At 39.3% G+C, this 27764-nt stretch overlaps 2 protein-coding genes across 2 annotated transcripts; one reads left to right on the top strand and one right to left on the bottom strand.

The window, feature by feature from the left end:
- The first annotated feature begins 847 nt into the window (after positions 1-847).
- On the top strand, positions 848-7881 carry ift20 (intraflagellar transport 20 homolog (Chlamydomonas)). Its single transcript, XM_040131153.1, has 5 exons — positions 848-979; positions 1761-1898; positions 1997-2082; positions 2285-2388; positions 6836-7881. Exons 1-5 carry the CDS (start codon positions 958-960, stop codon positions 6915-6917), a joined length of 432 nt encoding a protein of 143 aa, XP_039987087.1. The 5' UTR covers positions 848-957; the 3' UTR covers positions 6918-7881.
- lyrm9 (LYR motif containing 9) lies at positions 7845-12648 on the bottom strand. Its single transcript, XM_040131154.1, has 4 exons — positions 12517-12648; positions 11164-11317; positions 8264-8356; positions 7845-8188 (listed from the first exon to the last, which is right to left on the bottom strand). Exons 2-4 carry the CDS (start codon positions 11287-11289, stop codon positions 8171-8173), a joined length of 237 nt encoding a protein of 78 aa, XP_039987088.1. The 5' UTR covers positions 11290-11317; positions 12517-12648; the 3' UTR covers positions 7845-8170.
- Positions 12649-27764: the final 15116 nt, after the last annotated feature.

Here is a 27764-nt window from a genome sequence, read left to right as displayed (position 1 = left end):
GTGGAGCTACTGAATATCAATCATAGAAAATAAAACAGCAGATCTAGTTGAGGAATATTACAGATATAGGGATACTGTGACTACATACAGCCTTTTACAGACAGGTCAAAGGATCCACTAACAGATGCAAAAGTGGCAGCAGTGGTGATTTCCAGTCACCAGACTGGGGTCAGTGGGAGAATGTCAGATTATTTCAATGCTTATGCTGTTGAGTTCTTTGCAATTCTGTAAGCATTACAGTGGGCGGAAGATGTGATAGCAAGTAAAATACTCATCTGTAGTGACTCAGTGTCAGCACTGTCAAACATTAAAACAGGATCAGCCAGAAATATCCAAGACCTAGTATATGAACAGCCGTTTAGTAATTCAAGGTTAGCCAGTCAGGGGAAAAACATAACTTTCATGTGGGTACCAGAACACTCAAGAATCCCGGGAAATGAGAAAGCAGACAAGTTAGCAAAAGAGGCGGTCCGGAGATGATATGTGGATTTAATATAAACTGTCAAAATCGGAGGGGAAAAGCATAGTTTGGAGGTAAATAATCATACGGTGGCAATAGTATTGGGATTATGCGACAAAAGGAAGACACTTGCATGAAATACAAAATAAAGTAGGAGGAGGAAGGAATAGGGGAACCAGCAGAAAGGAACAAGTAATTATGAGTAGATTAAGAATAGGTCACAACAACTTGAAGATTACATTTTTTTGGTCACAGGGAAACTGTAATTACTATCAAGAAAAAGGAGACAGTGGAGCACGTCCTGATTTCATGCAGAAAATATGAATTACAAGATTGTAGTGGAAGATTAAAACCAGAGGGAGGCAGTAATGCAATTTAACGGATGTCAACTGCCGTAAAACCCCAAAGAAGAAGAGGAAGAATAGGAGAAGCAGCTTTGGCTGTTTAGTGTGAGTTGCTTTGCCACAAAGTCATACAACACAGATCTTTTGGCGTTGATGGTGAAAGCAGTTTCAACAGGTAAAATACACAATTTTCTGTCCCGAACGTAACTAAATACGGTTCAATATAACTATCTGAAGAACTTAATTGTACTTAGTGAGAGTAGTTTGTTTTTAAGACGTCCAATTAGCTTTTGTGAGCAGGCTAGCGACATGTAGTTAATTAGCTGAGTTAGTTTAACTATTTTGGGACGATAGCTAAAGCCATCATTAACACGGTTAGGTAAGGCCAAAGCGGGGAAAAACAGCCCTTACGTATGTGAACACCCTTAATTTGACACTGTTTCCATATTTGTAGATTAACCGTAATATTAATTTTGTGATATCACCGCTAAATCAATTTAACTCATTTACAGTACACATGATTAATGTTACACTTACGCAAATATCAGCCAGATCACTTACACTCGCTGAGACTTAACATTTGTAGCTATAGGTATCTTACTAATGCTAACACTAAAGGTCCAGTGAGTAAAGTTTCAGGCGAAACGAGGCACTGGACCGTCTTGCCAGATGGCGGTTTTTCATTGAAAGGCATAACTCAATGAAATGTGTATTTTACATCAGCAAGCATCCTATTTTGACGATACCGGCAGGCATACTGTCAGCAAAATAGATATTGTCACTGTATCATAGCTACATAGCGAACTACTCATCAGCATAAGATACGTTATCAAGCTGTAAATGTTGTTGATTTCAGTTTAAAGTTATTTCTTACTGTATCTGTGGAATGCGCCGTGTAAAGAAGGCTGTCCACTGCATTTCTTAATCCCACATTTTTTTTGACTACTTTGTGACAGGGCCTTTGGCAATGGCTAAAGACCCATTAGCAGAGGCAGGCTTTTATTTCGATGAACTCAACAAGCTGAGGGTACTGGAGCCTGATGTCAGCCAGAAGACCTCAGAGCTTAAGGAAGAGTGTAAAGAATTTGTTGACAGTAAGCACTGAAGATCCCCCCCCCAATTTGGTCATGACTGTTTTTCCCCTCTAATATCAACAGGAGGTACAGGTGTATGAATTTGTTATCTTTTACAGAAATTGGCCAGTTTCAGAAGATAGTCAGAGGTCTTATTGAGCTGGTTGATGAATTGGCAAAAGAAGCAGAGACAGAAAAGATGAAGGTAAGCTTGACATTTAAAGCAGCTTTTCATTGGTTATCACAGAAGTTGTAGTCCTTATATGTCAAAGCTTTGAAGCACCTGGAATGGTTGAACTCTTGTTTAAATCATCTTAGTTGCATTCAGGTATACTATACAGTATGTTCATCGGTTTGTTCATGAGAGCAAGACCTTACTAGTATTCATCCTGTGTTCTTTTCTTTAGGCAATAGGAGCCAGAAACCTGCTGAAGTCAGTGGCAAAACAGAGGGAGGCTCAACAGCAGCAGCTGCAGGCCCTCATTGCAGAGAAAAAGATGCAGCTTGAGAGGTAAACTGTGTGTGGGACAACTCCATAACCCAGCCACAAAGGCATTGGTTTGTGCTGGATAAGTCATGGTTTTCAGTCCATCTAAGTCTGAATAAATAGGCTAGGCAGCAAGTGAATAAAATGCCACATGTACCAACAGTATTTCTCTTGTACTGTCTTAGCCAACAAGCTAAGACACTAATGTATATGACCATTCATTAAAAACGTAAACATCCAAACAGGATTGTAAGTTGGTGTAATGTTGATTTTTAGTAAATCTATTGTCAATTTGACCAGTATGCTCCTACTCAAGTGCCCCACCTTAGAGGCCACTTAGAGTGCATGAAACTAGTTAGTAAGCTAGCAGAGAAGTTGAAATAGATTGCTGAAAGTAACAATTAAATGGTTTAAATAGTAAGATTAAAGGATAAGTAATATATAAACAAATGAAATGGTTAGCTAAAAGTAATGAATAAACTTGATATACAGTTAGGTGCTACCAAATGCAAATTCAACAATTGGAATCAACTCCAGACCTTTTTATCTGTTTAATTTCGTCATGAAATAATGAGAGAACAGGCCACACCTGGACATGAAATTGATTGTTGGTCAATTGTCCAATTACTCTTGAGCCTCTGAAAATGAGGGACTATGTATAAAATTGGCTGTAATTACTAAACGGTTAATGCAATTATTTTTATCGAACCCCTTGAATTAAAGCTGAAAGTCTATACTTTGACACTTGATGGCTTCAGTTCAAAACCATTGTGGTAGTGTACAGATACAAAAATACAAAAGTTGTGTCACTGTCCAAATACTAATCATCCAACTGTAATTTGCCAAAAGTAATGGATAAAAAATTGCACATTTCACCTAAAAATAACAGATGAAATAGTTAGCTCAACGTAAAGGATAATTGGTTGAAATGATTTGCTAAAGTAATGTACAAACAGTTTAAATTATAAGCTGCAAGAAACAGTGTAACAGTTTCAACAATTAGCTAAAAGTAAAGGACAAAACAGTTGAAATAAATAGCTAAAAGTAATGAATAAACTTGATATACAGTTAGGTGCTACCAAATGCAAATTCAACAATTGGAATCAACTCCAGACCTTTTATCTGTTTAATTTCGTCATGAAATAATGAGAGAACAGGCCACACCTGGACATGAAATTGATTGTTGGTCAATTGTCCAATTACTCTTGAGCCTCTGAAAATGAGGACTATGTATAAAATTGGCTGTAATTACTAAACGGTTAATGCAATTATTTTTATCGAACCCCTTGAATTAAAGCTGAAAGTCTATACTTTGACACTTGATGGCTTCAGTTCAAAACCATTGTGGTAGTGTACAGATACAAAAATACAAAAGTTGTGTCACTGTCCAAATACTAATCATCCAACTGTAATTTGCCAAAAGTAATGGATAAAAAATTGCACATTTCACCTAAAAATAACAGATGAAATAGTTAGCTCAACGTAAAGGATAATTGGTTGAAATGATTTGCTAAAGTAATGTACAAACAGTTTAAATTATAAGCTGCAAGAAACAGTGTAACAGTTTCAACAATTAGCTAAAAGTAAAGGACAAAACAGTTGAAATAAATAGCTAAAAGTAATAGATAAATAGTTAAAAGGTCAAGATGCTGCCTTTGCAAGTTGTAGTAACATGCCCGAAAACTTGACCTGGTCTAAACATTGACAATTCAATTATATAAAAAATATCTAAACAATATGCACTTTTATATAGTGTTAAGAGTGTTTTTACACCGGTAGTTCCACTCTCTTGGTCCAGACCAAGGGGAAAAGATGATTAATTGTTGCTCTTTAATTCTGGTCCATTGTGTCTGATGTGTTCACACTGATTTCATATAAATAAACAATGAGGAGTACACATGAAGTCATACAGACCGACAGGTAATTCACTAATTGGATAGTTTTGGTGATCTCATCCTGCATCATCAGAACATCTTATGGACCCACAAAGAAAAATCTAATTGTCATGACTGACAGCAGGTCAGTCTGCACTTTATTGCGTTTGACGAGTATATTTATGTTCTCTGGTGGCACAAAGAGCTCAAAAGAGATAAAACATGATGAGTATTATTAGACTGCAAATTGATCACATGTAGGGTTCGACCAGCATGGTATTTTCTGGGCCGATATCTGATACCAATTATTAAAAATCAAGGAGACCGATATTTGGAGCCAATATGCATTTGCACTAAAAATGAAAATCTTGGTGTCAAAATTAAAAATAATACAAACTCCAAAACAAAACTACTACTACATAAAGTCTTATGGACCCCCTGTGGTGTCCAGGTGTTTTTATTATTTTGTCCACTCCACTTATACCAATGAAGGTGGGCTAAATAAAGAAACAAATCTCTAATATAATGCAGTACAGCTCATCACCAAAATTATCATAGTTGATTCAACGACTGTTGTTGTTCTCTGGTGGCACAAAGAGCTCAAAAGAGATAAAACATGATGAGTATTATTAGACTGCAAATTGATCACATGTAGGGTTCGACCAGCATGGTATTTTCTGGGCCGATATCTGATACCAATTATTAAAAATCAAGGAGACCGATATTTGGAGCCAATATGCATTTGGACTAAAAATGAAAATCTTGGTGTCAAAATTAAAAATAATACAAACTCCAAAACAAAACTACTACTACATAAAGTCTTATGGACCCCCTGTGGTGTCCAGGTGTTTTTATTATTTTGTCCACTCCACTTATACCAATGAAGGTGGGCTAAATAAAGAAACACATCTCTAATATAATGCAGTACAGCTCATCACCAAAATTATCATAGTTGATTCAACGACTCTTTAAAAAATGTTAATAAAAACTAATTACCTTAAAAACCTTAATAACCTTCAGGAATGGAGGATTAATGCAGGGCTGTTGTATTAGACTGATCTAGTTTTAGCTAGGTGTACCTAATAATAAATTGTCAACTGAGTGTATATTTGTAATTATCAGTTGTATGCAGAGGCTGCAAAATGCCTGACTGGAATTTATTGGTGCTCTTGGTGCAGTTTTCACCTGGAAAAAAATACCAATGAATATATGCCTGGTAGCATGTTCTTAAATTTAATAGTTTTATTATATATCATTATTATCACCATTTTCATTATATATCATTATTATCACCATATAACATTTTTAGCTCCCCTTCCCTCTTTTAAAAAATGTAATGCAGCAACGTTTAGTCAGACTACATTTTAACTGACTAACTTTGTACTGTTAATTGAGTATATTTTTACACAAGTAATTTTACTTCTACTTGAGTAAAACTATTTTTAATTAACAGTCGTGAGTAGCCATTCACATGCTCAAATGCTAACGTGCGAATCGTAGATGATGGTACACAACCATTTTCAGGTCTCTCCAGAGATTTTTTATTGGGTTCAGGTCAGGGCTCTGCCTGGGCAACTCAAGGACTGAGTTGTCCCTAAGCCACTCTTGTGTTGTCTGGCTGTATGCTTAGGGTCATTGTCCTGTCGGAAGATGAACCTTTGGCCCAGTCTGAGCTCCTGAGATCTTTGGACCAGGTTTTCATTTAGGATATCTCTGTACTTTGCTCTGTTCACTTTCCCTCAACCCTGACCAGTCTCCCAGTCCCTGCTGCTGCACAGCATGATGCTGCCACCACCATGCTTCACTGTTGGGCTGGTATTGGGCCAGCTCTAGGAAGAGTCCTGGTTGTTCCAAACTTCTTCTATTTAAGAATTATGAAGGCCACTATGTTCTTAGGATCCTTCAATGCAGCAGAAATTTTTTCTTAGCCTTCCCCAGATCTGTGCCTCAACACAATCCTGTGTCCGAGCTTTGCAGACAGTTCCTTTGATCTCATGGCTTGGTTTTTGCCCTGATATGCATTTTCAGCTGTGAGGCCTTATATAGACAAATATAGGTATGCTTTTCCTAATCATGTCCAATCAATTGAATTTACCACAGGTGGACTCCAATCAAGGTGCAGAAACCTCTCAGAGATGATCAAGAGGAATCGGAGCCACCTAAGCTAATTTCAAGTGTCATAGCAACAGGGTCTGAATACTTACGTCAATGTGAAATATCAGTTTTTCCTTTTTTAATAAATTTGCAATAATTTCTAAAATTCTGTTTTTGCTTTGCAATAATGGGTTACTGAGTTCAGATTAAGGGGAAAAAATTAATTTAAACTATTTTAACATAAGGTTGCGAAATAAAAAAAATGAGAAAAAGTGAAGGGGTTTGAATACTTTCTGAATGCACTGTATGTGTTTGAGCAGTTAAAATAAAGGTTATGTCATGACATCATGACAAGATGCTCGTCCTTGGAAAAAAAAGGGGGGTTGATTATATCATGATTTCTACTATACATAGCATTTGTAATCAGTTTCATGTGAGTGATGGATTTTGCTTTATGCATTCATTTGGTTACAGTTAGTTTTCTGTTTTTTTCCTTGTCTCAGATATCGTATTGAGTATGAAGCGTTGTCCAAAGTGGAGTCTGAGCAGAACGAGTTCATCGACCAGTTTATTCTACAGAAGTAAAGATGTGACCGAGACACCAGAAAATGTATAACTTCTGCAATCACATTTAGAGTGCCTGTCCTGTTTTCTCTGGGTGATACCCACTTCAGAGAATTACTCTGCTGCACCCCCTCTTTCTGAAGCAATCCCAAAGCTCCAGCTCCATCTTCATCCTATAACACCTACACCTTCCCTTTACACCTAATTTCTGCTTTTGCGTGTAAAATAACATTCAGCTGCTGTTACTGTACATGTTCCAACTCCGGTCAAAGGGTGTGACAATTTTCTATGTTGTAAGCTTGAATATACTAGGAACATTAATTTTTGTTCTCACCAAATATCTCAACATCTGAGACCAACGTTAAAGAAGATGGAGCTATTTATACAAAGGAATATTATTTATACTATTTATACTTAAGAATTACTCTGTATATCTAGATATTACTTTTTGTATCAATAGAAATATTGCATGTGCATGCATTTGTAAGTACATTTTGGTTTTAAATGATAGAAGATTGATACCCCAACTTGACCATTTTTGTTACGGTTGCTGTTATTTCATTTTTCTGGTACAACCAGTCTGTGGGAACAATACATGCAGAGTACAGTCTTCTCTTTTTCAAATACATTTTTCTCCTCTTTCTATTATCTGTATCATTGTCTTTCCTGCATTAATTAGCTGACAAGTGGTTATACTTGAATAAATACTGTAAATTATATAAGAAAATGTATCACTTTTTGCTGTAAAGATGCTGGACAGGCAGGGGAGCAAGTTTTTACATTGTGTTATGTATTGGTCAATAATAGTGACTTGATATCCGTATATTTTTACACTGTTCCCAGGCTCTTAGCAACTGAGCATAAGTCATGGAGGTTAGTCACTGTGGACGAGTATCTGTGCATGTCTATAATGTAACTCTTAAGCATACCCTGTAAATAAGAAAACAATTATTGAGAACTGCTTTATTAAAAAAGATCAACAGTACATGGTCAACAAGCTTCAGTCTAAGAACAGTATTTACACTTTAATATTTTTATTGAATTGAGCAGTGATTTTATATAGTCTGACTTGTGAGATTTGTTCCTCAAATGTTACTTCATCGTTCACCCACATCGTGTCATGCTCTGTCACTGACAAAATTCAGAACAGGTACTGAAAAAGCAGAGACACGGAAGACAGAGACCTATAAAACATTACATCCAAAACTGAACCATGTCAGGTGCAGCACTGCAAAATGCAGCACAGCATGGGATGCCCTTGTTTCTTATGAACCTCACTTCTTCTTGGTGTACTGTAAATCAAAAAGAGAATTAAAAATTGCAGTATGTATTTTTGTATTAATATTAAAAAGGGCCTTCATCCTTACTTTATCTAGAATCCAGTCAGCATCTGCTATTGCTCTTTGGATTATCATTTGTATCCTCTCTGGGTCACCTTCATCTGAGTGACTGTTGTAACCCTGGAAACAAAAAGTAAAGCATCAAAGGGGTGTTGCATAGAGGAGGCTCAGAAAAGCAGGGTTTATTGTGAAAAGCCTGTCTTGAATGAGCCAAACAAAATTAACCGCGATTCATTTGATTCATAAAACTAACTCAGAGCTGATGAGATCAGACTATAAATGACTTTGAGACATCAAGCATTCATCAAACCAATTCACAACAAAGAAGTCAGACAATACAAAACTCATGCTTGCAGCTACATAGCAAAACATAGTTAACAAATACCACTGAAAATAAAATATTAAAGTAAAAACAAAAATACTGCAGTTAACACAGCAAAGGGGAACCTTTGGCAGCGTGATGATAGGAGAATGTAGACCAGAAGTGAGCTTAGACACAAGTACAGATGAACTCAGCCCACTGAACTCTTCTGATTGTTCAGTCTGTTTAAGTACTGTTTATGATCATATCATCATAGGTGTGTCCCATATGTCCCACTTATACAATGTACTTTGTATAAGTGCTGAAAATGATTGTACAAATGCATAAGATACAGCATGACATTAAACAACTTTTAAGTATCAAATAGGACTTGCTATTTATCTAATAGCGAGAACATAAAATAAATAGAGCCACAAGCAGCGATTCAAGCCCTTTTGCACTCAACAGAGGGAAGCAGCTCAGTTGGCCAAAATTAAAACTGTATGCAGCAATGAGCGGGTATCAGGCTTGACAAAACCAAAAAAGTCACTTCAGCTAGTTTAATTCTGTTTAGAGGAGGAGTGAGACCAATCACACACTTGTTACTTCATCACCAAGTTAAATCATTTTCCCCCTTCATTAGATGTGAACAAAACTCAGTGAGTATGTTCAGGAGATAGCGCAGGATATCGCCAGTGAGTTTAATAAGGATTGCTCAAAGGCATCTTGATTTATGAGCAAATATATGATAAGACATGCCCAATTGAACCACACAATATGGCACTTCAGATTTTGGTTAATACTCACCCCCAGAGTAGTATTTATAAACACACAAACACACACACACACACACAATACAATGAGAGCTTGGTATGGCTATGGAGGAAATGTAAAATGTCAACGCCAAAATGTCTGCTTAGAAGAAAGGACCAGCAGTGTATGACTACTTTAACGCTTCTGTTGTCACAGTCACCAAATAGCAAGGCTTATCTGACAATCACATAGCTGAAAATCATATCAATCTAAACAGAAAATTCAGGTGATCCCTTCTGAATGTCAATGTGAAAAAGAGAGCAGACACTGGGTCAGACCACCATCCACTGGCAGCTGAATAGTACTGAAATTATGTTTTTTCTTATTATTCACATCTGGTGATCACTGAGGTTTAAAGGAGTAGAGCTGAAAACAATTAGTCAACTAGCTGATTGTCAGAAAATTGATCAGCAACTAACAAACCTCTGGTTCCAGCTTCTCCAGTGTGGGGATTTGTTGCTTTTCTCCATTTTATATCACTAAATTAAATATTTTTAAAAATTTGGACTAAATAATTGACAATGAAAATAATCCTTAGATTCAATTCAAACTATGATTTCCTATAATTAGGGATTTTCTTAGATTTGGCTACCTTGCCTAACAGTAACAATAACATTATACTAAAAGTCAGTTGCTGAGATCTGGGACTACAGCAGGAAACGGAGGGAAATGGAAAAATTATTTCCTAAAGTGTATGTTTTAAACATCCATTACAATCTAAAGATCAATTTCCTGGTTCAGCTTTGACTTCAACTTTTATTGCTCTTGCTATCGTTCTGTGCATAGTAGTTGTGCAGACCTTGCTGTAGCAATGTTTTCTCATATTGCAGGACTGACTTTATAGAGTACAATTTTATTACCTCCACCAATGTATTCACCTGTGTCTGTTAGTTTGTTGGTTTGTTTTTTTCTCAGGATTATGCACAAAGTGCTGAACCAATTTGCACTGAAATTGGTGGAGGAATGGGGTATGGGTCGGGGAAGAACCCATTCAATTTCAGTGCAGATTCAGATCATCTAAAATGAATTTTAATTTTTTTTCTCATAACTCTGTTGTTTGTTATTTGAAATTGGCCTTGGTGGAGGTCTTCGCTTTACAGATCACATTTTATAGTTTTAACTGATAATGAGAATGCACTACAAAACAAAAATTGGACCCAAGTTGTAATATGCCCAAATTTTCCTTTAAGTGGAAAGTTGAGGAAACTATGAAGTCTCTTTAGTCTTTGGTGGAGCAGAACATGCAATTACACAAGTATTTGGCAGTTTATACTGAAAATAAAACATTCATGACAATCTCTGATAGCTACCAGTAAATCTACATTTTACAAATGATGACTTAGTTTTGGCTGGGACAGCTCTAAGAAGTACTGCAAGTCTCCAAAATACATGTCTTGGTGTGGGCAGAAACCGAAGCATGATGTTAAACTGTGAACACAGAGAACATGCAAACTCGGCACAGAACGGCCATGTCAGATATGAACCAAGAATCTTTTTGCTTTGAGGCCACAGTATTAACCACTGACCCATCATGGTACTGAGTGTAGGACTAACTTTAAAACATATCAAACTGCTTTAGATTTCAAACTACTCTACAACTGAAGATATAGTGTTAGCACCCCTTGGCATCGTGTCATTGTCCAGAAATTGTCCTTGTCAATGGGAGACTCAGAAACTGTCATGTGAAAATATACAAGAAGAATAACAGTATGTATCATTAGCACTTCTATCTTATTTCAAGGTATAGGCATTACTTTTTAATGTGAACAATTCTACATAATACAATATCCAAGATCACTTATGAATACCTCACCTGTCTTATGGCATGTAGATAGTGCTTCTTCATTGCTGTGGTTGGCAATTGTCTGCAACATCTGAGGAGATAACGATAGAGCTGCACTGGTGTCTGGATCAACTCAGCTCCAACTAGAGGTGACATTCCTTCCTCCTCGGGGGTCAACTGACAACTACAGTTAGTGAAAATATAAGTGTTTTTACAGGTTAGTGACAATATTTCAATATTAACCATAGAAATAAAAAAATCAGCAAGATGTAATGGTTTTGTATTTACATTCAAATAAGAGGCATTGGAAAAGTGATGAGATCACCTCATGGATGTTACAGGTATAACTCACAGTGCTCAATTCAGCTTTGCACTGGTTTTAGTTTGTTTTGAGTGTCGTGTGTTTGTCTTTACAGGACTTCATGGACCACTTGACAGACAGTTACATTTGTCAGGCAGACAAAAACATGACTCCAATTTGATGATAATGTTGCTCTGCACCTACTGGATGTGTACATAGGCAACTTTTAGCTAAAACATTAATAACATAACTTTAAAAGTGCTATATAGTGTCTGACTGCTTATTTTGAAGTTTTTTCCAGCCCACGTCACAAAAAAACCCAATTCACATACCAAGGGCTGTGCTAATCATATAAAGTAACTTTAACTGAGCAGAAAGGGAGAAATAGAACAGTTACATACTCTATAATGTAATGTTATGCTATTACCTGGCTTTTACTTAGGTCTGGGCAGCTATTTTCTGTTTTGTTTTCCTACATTAATAAAGTGCCTTACAACATCCTTGTAATAACAGGGCTTTGATTGTATGTGAACATGTGAATAAATGCAACACTGCCTCACAGTTTCAAGGATCCTTTTGATGACTACGCCTTCTGTAATGTGGAATATGGATACTAATATACATTAACAGAGGTCTATGTAACAGTATATTTATTTGTAAGGTAAGCTACAAGTTTTACATTTATTTACGTAAACTTTCTTGCATAGACCTAAAAACAAATAATGTTATCTTATTATTATCTTAACATATACAGTATACAATGGTATCGCTTTATCCTGTTAAAATGTTATATCAAAGTATAGAACATCTTCTATTTTCTAAGGTGAATAGGTTTTTTTTTTTTTTTTTTTGTAAACTAGAATGCCCATGCAGTTTTATATGATGGCTACATGATACTATGTATTTTAAACATGTATGCTTCATATGCTGCGGTGTTTCCAGTCTTTATCCTAAGGTGACCTACGCTAGCTACTTTTGTTAGCTAGCTAGACACAACTGGTTTGCAGGTAAACATTTCGTAGATACAATATAGCTAGTAGTTGACAGAGACACTAGCAAACAAACTCTAAGGTTAAGCTTACTGTAGCTGTGACCTGCGGCTTTTAATAGGTCGCTGGTATCGTGAAAACCTCCGTATCGAGTCACATCATCGAACGCCACTGAAAACGGAAGTGTTCAATACCGTCGTCTTCTTTTTTTTTTTTTTTTTTTTTTTTTTACTGCCGTTAGCAACCATGTTGCATTGAAACACTATCACCCCCTGCTGCCTGTTCTGAAAACCTACAACACGAGTAAACAGCTGTTCATTTAACAAGTGGTGGAATGAGGCAGAGGTTAGAGAATGTACAGCGTTCAATGAAGAAGTACATTTTCTTAAGTTTTGTACCTTTATAAGAGTAGGCTATATTAAGTAAAATTAGCCTACTCTTTTTTACAACTTAAATTGTATACTATTTTTCAACTTGTATTACACTACATATCAAAGGAACATATTGTATGTATTACTCCACTACATTTATTTGACATCTATAGCCTAGTTACTACTTACTTTGCAGATTAATCGTTTGCACATAGTATAGTTGCATAGCTCTATCTCAACCAGCTATAACATTAAAGCCAGGGCCATAAACGGGATCTAAAGTCCCCCAACTAACCTACTACCCCCACACACCCCTAGACACCAAAAAGAAAGTTTCTAAAAAAAATGTAAATTATTTTGAGTTTCCAGATTTTATTCATAGTTAACTGTTAAATTATATTTTATGTAAATTGTATTTCCCAATATGAAGGTCTAGATACTGTTTCAAGGCATTCTCCACACTGCTCTGCATAAAATACTGGCGGTGAAATACTGAATCAGTTATATATTGATTCATGTAAGAGTAGTTAAATTTAAATATACAGTCTAAAAATATTAGTATATTCATTTGAAATATCCGCCAGTTTTTCATTGTGGAATGGAACTCCTCCCAGTTACTAAAATCCTCAAATTCCCTGAAAAAATACATAGGGCATATCTTCAGTGTCTTCAGTGGTAATTACAGCCATGAGTAAAATGTTGCTTAATTGGTAATATATCAATAATAATTCAAGAAACAAAATTCCAGATTATAATCCAACAAGGTAATGTATAGTGTAATATTATAAGACTCCGAAAGGGGCCAGTGCGACCATATAGGGTTAACTTTTGACACTTTAAGTATATTCTGCTAATAATACTTGTGCATTTTTATTCATACATTTTTTAAATGTTGGACTTCTACTTGCAATGGAATATTTTGCAGTGCTGTAATACTATTTTTACTTGAATAAAGGATCTGAATTCAAGTGTTGCCTCAAGTGTTGAAAACGATTACTGCTGCATCCTTCAACTGAATGTGTGGTATACCAGATCTTATTGGTGCTACACATTAGTGAGGGGACCACTTACATAGGAAAAAAACTTCTGCTCTGTGGTTCCACAAGAGATCGCACATGAGAGGGGGAATTCAGGGACATCTTTTTGGGAGCAATAAGCAAGGGTCATGATGCAAGGATTCTGAGGAAATCGAAGTTCTTGAGAATCAGCTATGGGAGGGTGCTTGTACAGCAGGCATTTGGAAGACTACAATGTAAATGCAGGCGGTTAAGAGACCTCCAGAACACTACACTTTATCAGATTATCATGGTGATTGTATTGGCATATTTGCTGTATGATATGTGTACAGGACCCCACAGACATATGTGAGGAGTATCCTGGTTGTTGTCCATGCCAGGAGGATGAGAACTGCTAAAGTAAAATTGCATAGAATGTGATCGCAGGTTCAATGACTCACTTTTCCCATTCTCATTAGTGCTTTTGGAAATGTGCACAGTCATATTTGCTTCATTACATTTTTCATTTTGGTCATGAATATAGGTTTTTTGGTTGCTCAAAACACTATAATTTAAAATGCGTTTCTGATTGTGACATTGAAAGTACATAACAAATTGTAACCCTGAATAAAATGTAATTTATTAAAGTACATTAAATTATTGTAAGAAAAAACTAGAGACAGATTCTAGCCTTAAAGTATAAACAAATAAAAGTGAAGTTGTTCCGACTAGTTTTGTCTTTTCTTCATTTAACATGAAGAACTTACAGCTGCAGCTGCTCCTGTTGGAGCCATTTTGTACCAGAGTCAGTATGAAAACAACATGCAAAGCTGCTCTCAGCGACTTTGTTAAATTGTAAATGTGCAGGTGTAGAGACTAAATGGGCCTCTATCACAGATCTCATAGTTTTCATTATTATGAGAAGAAACAAAAATGACTTAATTTCAAGTTTTAAAGACACACAACACGTTTCCATGAGGAATATTTTATTCAAGCTACAGAACAGGAGTCTCTGGAGAGTTTTCTGCAAAAGTGCATGCAGGGAAATCAACTAATATGCTGATGATGTGAACTCTCAGTAGTTCATTCATTCAACTCATCATTTTTACAAGAAAGACCTCATGTCAGAAGAAATAATGTTTATAGTCATTACAACGGTAAACTCAAAGTGTCAGAATATAACTATAACCACTAGGACCACCTTAAGTCAGTAAATAGCAAAGCTGACCGTTTCATTTCTGTATATTCATGTAATAAATATACAATGTCAATTAGATGGTAAACTGCATGAGAAGTAAAAGAAGAAAAATTCAGTTATAATAATCGTCTGACTATAGTGATCAATTTGACCCAGACGGATGTGATCACTATAAGTGGTTTCCACTGTATATTAATGAATTGCCACATTAATGAGGTGGAGGGGTTTGTGTGCATTGTCATCCTGTTCACTCATTTTTCAGGTTTTCCTTTAATTTGTCACCCGTCTTTACATTCCAACCCTCACCTTTGATCACGAGCTTTGGGTAGTGACCGAAAGAATGAGATCCTGAATACAGGGGGCTGAAATGGGTTTCCTCTGTAAGGTGGCCGGGCTCACCATTATAAATGAGATAAGGAGCTCATACTTCTGGAGGGACCTAGGACTAGAGCTGCTCTTCCATGTCAAAAGAAACCAGTTGAGATAGTTCGGGGATCTGATCAGGATGCGTCCTGGGCGCCTTCCATTGGAGGTCTTCCGGGCGTGTCCAACTGGTAGGTGGCCCTACCAGTAGACCCAGAACATGCTGGAGAGACTACATATCTCATCTGGCCTGGGAACACCTCATGGTCCCCCAGGAGGAACTAGAGAGCCAAAATATTTGGATTTTAACCGTATTGCAAACATATATTGCAGTTAACCTCATAGCGCATGCTTACAAATATCATGAAATATAAGCAGTAAATACAAATACAGCAGGCCCTGATCTTCTCAAAAACCTGCAACTTTTTCTGTACTAAAATACTGAACTATGGACTCAGTACTTTTGCCCTTTCTTCCATCAAGTTACAGGAATAGCCTTTAAAATATTTCATAATAACGTATGTAACTCGAGTACATTTTGGTACATTGGGATAGCTGGGATTCAGACCATATTTTATGCCCATCAACAAAACACAACACCTTGGGACTTCAATTACCTCCAGGACTGTGGTTTCCCTCAACCTCAATGGTTAGACTCTTGGACTCAGTTAGGTGGGTCTGTCCTCAATGATGGCACCTTTAATCACTATCATATAAAGGGCTCCCTCAAACTCTTTCATTACCTTGTGGGACAAATTCAAAGACAGGTTAGAGCCTTAATAGATCAACAAAAAAAGTTGCATAAATGTGCATGAGACAAAATAATTGTTATAATTTCACAAAATATAATTCCAGTTAATTATCATACCTCAAGAAGTATGTCCTAAAAGTGCTGCTCCCCTGCATGAGACATACTGTTGGAAATCTGCTTCACCAAACCTGTTACAATAGTCACAGAGACACCATGCACAAAAATGTACATAAGAAATAGTTTGAAAACAAAATTACAAGTCACTTTTTAGGGTGATTACAAAATGTCCACTGTTGCGGCTTGTTTAAAAACGTTATGTAAACACTGTTCCTACAGTGGCAAGTTTACATACATTAGTCAACTCTAACTGACCGCACAATCAAATATTAGACTGACTTTAGAATGTTCTTGGTGCACTCCGGCAGCACTGTACCTATGATTTTCAATATTGTTGTGTCACCACAACTCATTAAAATTATATTTGCAATTCAAAAGGTTTAACTAAATCAATGAGTTTGAATCCATTATTGCATTAAATGCATCAATGCATTTAAGTAACAGTAAAAGGTCCTCTGAATTATTTTTTCGATTGTAAGTGTCTCAAAGGACACTTGTAAATTTCGTAAGTCATTTGACCCAGACATTCTTCATTTCTTTTTCTCTTCCGGCTTGCTCATTCTGACTCACTGAGGACTCTCCTTCCATTCTCCATCTTTTAAGTGCTTCCTGGATTCCCCCACTGCTTTCCTCTTTCTTTGCATCTAGAACTGAACATGTTATTAACATGTTATGTAAGTGTTTTGGTATGCAAAACCCTATCTGCCAAATTTATCCTATGACTGACATCACTAAAGTAAAAATAATGACTTGTCAGAAAATTATTGCCAACCTGGTAAAATCATTTCCACCCTAACTGTGAGAGCTTGAACAAAGAAATAGGATCTGGGGTCCGATTGTGTTTTGTACCATGGGCTGAAGTAAGAGGTAGGACTCTTTTTGGGTCCAAAAAAGATTTCCATCTAAATACACTTTGACAAAAACAAAGGTGTCAATGTTACTGGTAACAGCACAGCCAGGGAGGACCCAAACAAAGACACAGGCAGGCAGATGCAGTGAAGTTGCTTGACTATGTAAAAACCAGGCTTACAGGCAGACAAGTGGACAGGCAGGCAGGTACAGGCAACGGGAAACTAAATGCTGTTAGAAAAACACAGTGGAACATAAACAGACAATCTGACACTGACTGGGGAAAAATTAGCTGATATAAGTACTGTGGGCAGATGAGGAACAGGTATTAAAAGTGGGCAGGTAGGCTCAGGTGATTGAAGATGGAAAACACGTGAGCAGACGGGGACAGGAAGAAAGTCTGGGCACATCTGGTGGGTGGATGGAGAATGGCAGGTCTGGGGAGATGAAGGGGAGAACATGGCTTGCAACAAGTGATCAAGGGGCTGGCGACAGGGGTCGAGGAAAACTGTTTTTGGAGCTTGACCACAGACTGTATATAAAAATGGAGGACACATCAGCTCCCCAGTAGTGAAGCCAAAAGAAGCCCTCTACAGGCCGGTTGCAGTATACATCATAAACATCTATGTTAGCAGATGGGACACGAGCCAAAATAAAAACTGAACTTACAAATCATGTATTTTTCCCAAAGGTGGTTTCTGCCGTTTTAGGAAGTTTTCATCACGCTAATGTATGTTCCAACGTTTTTCAGATAAGCATGGTTTTAATAACTTATTTTCTGGTACACTGTAAAAAGGGGCAGATCTTGGAATCACTGACAACTGTGATTGACAGGGGCTCTCAAAACTCAGTCAGATGCACTTGGGGAGCGGAGTGAGCACAACAGTTTCTGAAAGAAGAGCTAAGGTTTTTACATTTTCATTGCCAGCATCGTAAACCGACCTGATGCCACAGGCAGCTGTTCTTACAGAAACTCTGAGGATTCCTCTTCTTTGCATTTTGTTCAGTAAGTTGGTCATTTTTGTCTCCTAACTCGTGTTAGTTAGCTAGCTTACCTTAACTTACTGTAAAACCTAAATGTTAGCCAGGTAGGGTAACTTATTCATGCTAGTTGTTTATGAATTTAATTTTACGTTGGCCGGACAATAGTCAAAAATTATGCAACTTGGGTCATTCTGTGTCATATCAGATAAATTTGTCTCAGCACCATCTCAGATTTTGTTTATCATGAATGGGTCCCAAAACCAAGGCCTGTAAAATATTTCTGTTCAAATCCTATGTTCTCATATTTTTTCAGCCCATGATATTATTTCATTTTTACAGCCACAAAACCGCCTTATCTGGGAAGTGAAGGGATATTTTTATGTGTTTTTATATATTATCTTACTATGAGACTAAAAGAAAGCAGCTTATGGTGCTTATTGAACTCAGGTGCTTGTACTAAACATAGTTTTTATTCTGTAAAGAATGCACCCAAAGATATATGGTTGTCTATATGTGAAAAACAACCCCTTATATGGAAACGGCATGACAATTTGAAAAACTGTCCTTGGGTGCTGTGTAGTGTCTTGTCTTTTTCTACCTCTTTTTCAACAGATAAGTCGTTAAATAGGGAGAGTCAATCATGTCCAGAGTGAAATGTCCGTACGAGAGAGGCACCTACCTGAGGAGTGACGGAGGTCTCAGCCGATAAGAAGATGACCATGCTGACGTTATTTACTATGTTTAAACTTAATATCTGCTGGACCGGGGAGAGAATAGTCACTCAGACTTCGTGAACTGATGTGAATGCTGTATGCATGTCAGGGATGCATAGTCTGGTCCAGAGCTCTGTAAGCAACCTCAATCTTTAAGACACTGCTATATTTTAATAAGTAGATGTGAATTTAACTTTTTGCGTCCTGCATACTTCACTAAATGAATACAAGTGAATGCAAGTCCTGATGTTTTGAAGGATGGACTCAACAATTTGGTGACCCCGACGTGATGAAGGCAGGAATTTTTTAACTAAAACTTTTTCGTTTAAAAAAAAAAGCTTTGCGCTATAGAAAAATAGACAACTGGGACACTGTGGACAAAGAGAGGCCTCTTTAAAACATCGGTAAGCAGAAGCCCGTTTAAACCAAAATTCTGTATATTGGAAAATTCTAAAATAACGTTGTACTGTGTTTCCCTATTGTCTACTATACAGCTAAAATTAAGAGGATTGAGATTGCTTAAAATGCAGTCAGAGGAAGAGTCCCCGGGTAATTAGTACACCGAGTGGGTGCCTCCAGGGAGGCCCCGATCGGTGAAGGGGTCCCCGGTGACTGACAACTGAGAGGGTGCCTTCGAGGGAGATCGATAAATCAACCCTTCAGGATCTATGATCTGATGAGAAGGGAATCTCCTTAGTGAGTGCAAACCTGTTTTTCATAAAAGACCAGCAGAATTAGTGAACTTTTTTACATATCCGCTAAATTAAAAGGGGCAGGTTCGCAATGCTTAAGCGTGTCCAGAGCCATTGCAGGACGAGGCATGGTAACTCGTGTTCAACAGAACCGTCTGCAGGGAAGGCGCGGCGCTAAAATAAGGTTGGTAGTCAGGAACTCCCTTGGGTATACCCGGACTCGTGGGGGTCTAATCAGCCAGTAACGAGGGAAGGAAGAGCTCTAGCACTCAGGCTAAAGATAATAAATAATAAAGGACCGACCCAGCTAAGTGCGGAAATCCTCGATAGCAAGGTCAATAAGTCTATCAATGAGGCGTTGATGAAAAAGTCGTTTAAAGGACCAGGGGAGCGAGCGTGAAGCGGCAATCTAGGATAGTTTGCTGCAGAGTGTTTAGATTTAGCAGTTATTATCTTTTATGTTTTTACCCGTGGGAGGGGTTGAGCTTGTGATCCCTAAGCTGTTGCTAGAAATTCCATATTGGAGCAACCCAACGGTGGTCTAAGAGACTGTGTGATTATTTAGGAAATTGTGTCCAATTGACTATAATAAAAGTGGCCAACAATTAAAGTGGGTGGTAGGTACAACGGTGTCTCTGTTGAAGTTTAGTCCAGGTGTCTGAACTGCAAAGACGTGTGGGGGTAACCTAACGGTGATAACAAACCACATGCCACACTATAAAAGTGTGTGCAGTTCAAAGGGTCAGTGGCTCGGGTGTTATGCCATACACACTGACTGGCCATTGGGGAGGATAAAAATTAGTTTTTACCCAACAGATAGGGAGAGGACTGGTGAGTAAAACAATCTACATACATGTAAGTGCACCCCATCACACAAACATGGACAGAGAGTTTAATAGGGAGTGTGCAGATAGGGGCTGTGGTCCTCAAATTGTAACGCTAATGTTAGAAAAACAACAGCAAGAGCAGTGGAAACTGATTAAAAGACAGGTGCTTATTGGTGAAGCAACTGAAGATAGACAAAAAACATGTAAAAAATGTGATGAGATGTGGGAGGAGGTGCAGGACAGATTGAAGGCAGAGAAGAGGGGAGGAGGCTTCTCCTCTAAATTAGAGACAGAGGCTAAGGAAATGCTAGAGGAGCATGAGAAGAGCAGTCCTTCACTCTTACAGAAGAGTGCATGGAGCAAGGAGCGACAGAAAAAAGATCAGCCCGTCCTCACCTGCAGGGAAAGGAGCTCAAGGTTCCAGCTCACTTTACCCAGGGTTGAATATTAAAGGGGAGCCAACTGCTCCTCCACCTTATCAAATGCCAGGCGTTTTAGTACAGGGAGTGTTAGACGTGAAGGAGGAGTCTGATGAGACTTTAGACAGAGCAAGGACAGAGAGAAATAGACTAAGAACGATAGAGCTGCAAACATTAGAGGAAGACATTCAGGACATGCAGAGACGCATGCGCACCCTAGCACTGACCAGACAGGAAGAACAGAGAAGAGACTCACTGAAAATGGGGCTATCTACCACTGCGGCACCGCTCGACAGTGGTGTTTGTCTTATAGACATAAATCAACTGGCTCAGACTACACCGCCAGTGTGTCCCAGCGCATAGACACTTCCAGCATGCTCTACACCAGGAGAGGAAGGAATGCTTTCAGGTCTTCCATTCATTTCTAGAATGCAGACAGAGGTCGATCCACCACTCATACATTTCAGTACACTAGCTACTGGCCAGATAGAGCAAGATGACAAAAGGGAAAAGAAAAGAATTATTACATCCGTTCCTGCAGCCTGGGGAAGACAGGAGCAGGGTGAGGAAGAAGACGCAGTCGGTGAGGACACTGAGTAGAACTTAGTGCATCAGAAGACAGCATGGAATGTCAACCAGTAGAAATCCTTCGGTTAAGCGGTACTTTCACCAGAAATCAGGAGCCACCGTCGGCTCAGCATTCCTATTATTTACACTCTACAGCCAGACCTGCAGCACAGAAAGAGGTAATACAGCAAAAAGCGCATATGATGCCATTAGTAGCCAGCCCAGCAGGGGGTGCTGTATATCAGCCCTTTTCCTTCACAGACATGAATTGTTTGGTGGAGAAGCTACCACCACCCACCTCAGGAGGGGGACCGTGGATGAGACAATTCTGCCAGCTGACTATGGGTTATACCTTAGCTTTGGCAGACTGGAGGGCCTTGTTGGGCAGACAGGTGGGGGAACATGAGGTGTTACAGGTGGAGATGATTCGTCACACTGCTCAGTTACCACAAGAAACAGCCTTTGCTAGATATGCCACAGCCATAGGAACCGCAATGAGAACTAAATATCCAGTGCCTTAGGGAGCAGTACACTCATTAGTGTTTAAAATAAAAGATGATGAAGATGTACCCTCATTTTTGCTGAAGTGTAGGGGACAGTGGATTGACATGGCAGGAATACATCCTGGCCAAGATCCACTTCAAACAACACTATTTAGAAAAGCAGTAATGGCAGGCATGCTTAAGGCTGTTAAAACGGCCATGGAGCTCAACCCTGATATTCCGGGATGCGACTCCGAGAAGTGGGAGAAACATTTGGCACATCATCTAAAAAGTCTCAGAATGAAAACTGATGTTGAAAAAACGGAAATAAGCAATAATCAATCTCAATTGGTGAAATTACAATTAGAAACAGTTCAATACTGACAAGAAACAACCAAAACAAATGGTGCAACAGGCAGATTCGTTTTTTGATTCCCCTGATCTGTATCCTATGCCTGACTGGATGACTCAGCCTCACCATCATCAGATGCTGATGAGGGGTGGGTTTGGTGGGGCGCGTGGGCGCGGAGGTCGCAGTAGGGGTAGTTACGGTGGATTTAGGAGCAATCAGTGGTCTCGCCGTCCACGTTCACAAGATCAGTGTTGGGTCTGAGGACAAGGTGGACAATGGGCTAGGGATTGCACCAACAGACCACAACAAGGAGGCATGCAGGCAAACAGTGGGGCTGCACATCACGCGCCCAATGCCAACGTTGCGCCAGGGGGTCAGTTTCCAAGCATGTAACCTCGCGATCAATATTGACAGGGCCCAGGAACACCGAGCCATGTGGGATTGGTGGACCCCTACATGGTTATGGCTGTAAATGAAGTTGAGCTGCCATTTCTAGTGGATACTGGAGCACGTTATTCAACACTCAAATGTGATATGGCACCTGCAACCTTATCAAATGACTCTGCACATGTGGTCAGTTTCTTGGGAAAAAATGAGGCTCTGCCATTAACCAAGCCGTTGACTGTTCAGGTGGCTAGTCAGTCTTTCCGTCATCAGTTTGTCAACTCTACATCAAGCCCCGTCAACCTTATGGGATGAGATATGATGGTCAAATGTTGGGTGTCTGTGTTGTGCAGCCCTGATGGAATAATAGTCACATTTCCTAATGGTGTCTCTACAAACTGTTCGTTGCCATTTATCTCCACCACCTCTCACATGATGCTAGCTGCAGATGTTACACCTCAGGCTGCAGTGTGGGCAGACATCTACTGGGGTCAACTACTGCCTGAAAATCCACAATCGAACGGATTGCTCTCGCTGTTTACTCAGTGGTACCCCTGGCTGCAGGCCTTAGAGCCCTATGCTTCACCCACCGACCCGTTTCATGTCACTCTGAATTATGATCGTGGTTGTAATGAAGTTTACCAGCAGGCTTTTTATTCCTAGGTGGAAGGTCAACATTGGCAAGTTGACTCTACTTGTGTCTTGGTGGGACCTGAGGGCATTGCCGCCCTGGTCACTCTCACCCCTGATCAAATGTTGTGGTATGAAATGAGTGGAGAGGCGTCACCTCATGTTACTCTGATTGTACACACCGACCACCAGACAAAAGATTTGGGTCCTATGTGTAAGCGGTTGGCTGCAGTGATTGATTGGCAGCCAACTCAGATCCCTGCATTTTCCTACAGCCCCTCCTTTAAGTCTTATAAAATCACTCATCATACTACTGACATTGTTGAAGTGGAACATAGACAGATTGAGCGTTTCCATGGTAGTGAAAAGACTGATCATAAATTTGCCATTCTTATGCTTGACTCTCTCCCATCTTCTCTGTGGTCATCAGGTCCCACTGACGTGGAGTTTTGTAAATATCACCTATCACCTTTCAATATAATACATCCCAGCCCATCTGGCAACCCCAGTATAGACACAAATCAGAGGCAGATGAAGGTATTGTGGACACAATTGAGGGATTATTGAAAGCAGGGGTACTGGAAAAATCACACTCATCCTGGAACACACCCATTTTACCTGTCGAAAATAAAGGAACAGGTAAATACCGCATGGCACATGATCTCAGGAAGATTAACTCCATTATTACTACACCTACTGTCCCTGTACCTAACCCCTACACGGCCATGTCTGCCATCAATCCACAACATCAATGGTTCACCTGTATCGATCTGGCCAATGCTTTTTTCTGTTTACCATTACCAGAGGACCTCAGAGATATTTTCTCTTTCAAATACAAAGGCACAAGGTTGCGCTACAGTAGACTACCACAAGGGTTTGTTTTATCACCAGGCATCTTCAATCAGGTACTCAGACAACAATTGAATGATCTCATTCTACCACAAGGTGTAGTTCTGATCCAGTATGTTGATGATTTTTTGCTCGCTGCTCCCACTGCTGATCTTTCTTTGAAAAGTACCAAACAATTACTGGGTCACCTACACCACATGGGTTTCAAGGTTGGGCGTAACAAATTGCAGTGCTGTCGTCACTCTGTCACCTTTTTAGACCGCGTCATCTCCGCCTCAGGAACTTCTGTCTCAGGTACACATCGCTCTGCGATTCTCCAACACCCTAAACCTGTCACGGTCAAAGACATGTTATCATTTTTAGGCCTGGCAGGTTTTAGCAGTAATTTCGTTCATTCATTCTGTGATCTCACGTCACCTCTCCGCGCCATGGTAAACGCTCAGGGCATGCGCAATCTCACCGCTCTTCTAACCTGGACTACAGAATCCAAAACAACTTTTATTAATCTTTAACAAGCGCTTTCTTGATGTTTCTGTAAAAGCACATACAGCCGATGGGGTGCTTTTCCAGAAAAAAGGAGGGGGTAGACAGGTATTGATGTATGCAAGTGCAGTGCTTGATCCCACAGAAGTGAGACACCCACCATGCACAAGACACGCAGCGGGTGTAGCAAAACTCCTACAAAAAATGGCACACATAGTCATGGGACATGCACTGACAGTATTAACAACGCACAGCATAGTTGCATACGTCAACTCAGCCACATTTACAATGACCTCACTGAGACAGAACAGGTTAGAAAAGCTCCTAGGTGCAGCTCACATCACATACACTCATGAAGGCATCAACATGGCAGATAGCATGACAGAAGGCACACCACACAAATGTGAGGACAGGGTTCGGAGAGATAACAAGCTTAGACCTGATTTGAAAAGTGAAGCCATAAAAGATGCAGACGAAGACCTGTTTACAGACAGGTGCTGTTATAGGCACCCAGAGCTAGGATTACAAGCACCATATACTGTGATCAGGCAAGACAAAAGTGGGAGAATAGAGACTGTGATATCAGAGAAAATGCAGGGAAAAGTATCAGCACAAGTAGCAGAATTAAAAGCTGTGATAGAAGCCTTGAAACAAGCAGAAGGAAAGACAGTAAACATCTTCACTGATTCAGCTTATGTGTCAGGAGCAGTACATGTAGATCTAGGGCAATGGCAAAGAGCAGGATTCAGAACGACAGTAGGAACCCCGATTAAACAGGAAAAAGAAATGCTGGAACTAGCAGAAGTACTGATGAAACCAAAAGCAGTAGCCATCATCAAATGTAAGGGACACGACAAAGCAGACTCATTGAACGCCAAAGGGAACAATGAGGCCGATAGAGTAGCCAAACAGACAGCTGGCTACAAGCCACAATTCATGATGTTACAAGCTGAGCCAGGTGTAACACAGATCTTGCCAAAATGTGATGTAAATATGTTAATAAAAGAACAAGCCAAAGCTTCACCATTTGATATATCTTTGACAAGATGATGATGACCAGATGGTAGACCAGTGTTGCCTCCAGGAATGGTGCCAGCAGTGTTAGAGGAGGCACATGGGTTGATACACTGTGGTAAGAAACAAATGGAGAGACAGTTGACCCACTGGTGGCACCCTTATTTACCTGCAATGATAGAAAATCATGTGAGGGAATGCTCCACTTGCAATGTACATAATGTAAAAAGTTCTGTGAAACCACATGAGGGAAAAGTTCCCCTACCCAAGCTGCCAGTGGAAGAGATAGTGATTGATTATACAGATATGGGAGAGGCAGTAAGTGGATATAGGTATTTTTTGGTCGCAGTGGATGCATACACCAGAAGCAATACCTACAAAAAGGAGGATGCAAAATCAGTGATTAAGTTTCTGATACACCAATACATCCCTTTCCATGGATTCCCTAGGAGAATCTGTTCTGACAATGGTACACATTTCAAAAATCACCATTTGCAGGAAGTAGAACAAACCTTAGGTTTAAAACATGCCTTCGGGTCAGTGTACCATCCACAGTCACAAGGAAAGGTGGAAAGAATGAACAGAAACATTAAAGACAAATTGGCTAAAATCTGCACACAAACTAAACTGTCATGGGTGGATGCCCTGCCCATAGCGTTGATAGGTATTAGGAGTTCAGGGAACAGAATCACAGGGTATACTCTATTTGAGCTATCCAGGGGACAACAGTTCCCTGGACCAGGAGCAGGAGTAGTGCAGACTCCCAGTTCACCCAAAATGAGATATAAGCCGTATTTCGAACAATTAACCACTCTTATCTCAGCCTTCTCTTCTCAGGTACACGACATCGCACCAGGAGGAGGAGACTATACACCACACTCGGCTGAGTGGGTGTATCTGAAAGCCATCAAAAGAAAGTGGTCAGAACCAAGGTGGACAGGCCCCTTTGAAGTGTTTGAGCGCACATCTTGCGCTGTCAGACTCAGAGGAAAGGGGGACACTTGGTTTCATTGGAGTAGGTGTAAACCTCCTGAAAACCCAAAGCATAGTCTGACTGAAGTTAGAAAAGAGTTGAAAGAACTGTCAGCTGATTCATGTCCCACAGAAACAGAAGATACAAAAGAAAAGAAGGCAGAGTAAGGTCGAGCTTATTTGCCCCAGAAGAGGTGCTGACTTTTCCCTGGGTAAACTGGAAGTTATTAGAATCATTCTTTACCAAATTGATAACTACATATAAGGGCCTCCAAAGGTTAAACATTTTGCCAGAAAACAGGAAGCCTGAATTACAGTGGATAGCACTGTGGTTCCCTCCATTGAAGCCATTAATACCCGTACCAGCTTGCCCTGAAAAACTTCAGATCTTTAGATTAGATATAGTGTATACTAATATCGACCTACCTTCTTTTGTGTTAGATCTGTGGTAGATAGCGTGCTAGTGACTTAATACGACCAGAAGAGTCAATCAGGCAATGCGATAATCCCCAGAGGGATTTATTATTTTATAGAAGTGTGGCTAGCTGGTTCTTTAATATTTATAGGAGAACCACATTATTCTTAACTTGCTTTGCAAATAGAGAGAAAAATAGATAAAACTGAGTGTATTGGATCAAAAGATAAAAGAAGGTCAGAAGCTCTCCGTGTTGAGCGCAGGTACACCTCACACGGATGCAAGGCAATAAGAGGGCAAGTGAGATTGAAGCGAAAAAAAATTGTTAAGCATTACTATTTTATGCCATTTTAGGCAAGGTATTTTTATTGAATAAAGTGGATGCAGTATATTTGATTTTAGGGGTTGATCAATCAGGAACTGATACAATGGGTCTAATTAAAATCAGTATGTTAGATCCTCCACCTCAACCACCTACTTCCATTCCACCTACGGTTGAGAGACCCACACCCCTACAGGTGATGGATGAGAAGGAAGTGCTAAAAATAGATTTGACCAGAATAACAGGAAAGGATATGGTCAAACTAGCTACAGGATACACAGATAGGAATATGTGGTTGGATTGGATGGCAGCCACTGCTAAAACATCAGGTATTACAGACTGTTTGGTTTGTTCTTCAGCCCGACCCATCCTTAAATTAACGCCTGCCCCTTTATTAATGCACGAAGACAGACAAGGGTTTGATTGTATGTTAGCTTTGCACCAGTCCCCTAACCCAGAGAATTGTACTATGCTGTTCCAGCTTTTTCCTGTTGTAAAGAACTCCACAGTTCCACCTGTCTTCTCACAACAAGCGGGGAACTACACCTGTCTTAGCCGTTTAACACCTGGCAACATGACAACTTTCACTTTA

The sequence above is a fragment of the Xiphias gladius genome, chromosome 7, assembly GCF_016859285.1.
Source record: "Xiphias gladius isolate SHS-SW01 ecotype Sanya breed wild chromosome 7, ASM1685928v1, whole genome shotgun sequence".
NCBI lineage: Eukaryota > Metazoa > Chordata > Actinopteri > Istiophoriformes > Xiphiidae > Xiphias > Xiphias gladius.
Note: the sequence above shows the minus strand (reverse complement) of the source record. Positions and strands in the feature narration are given on the sequence as shown.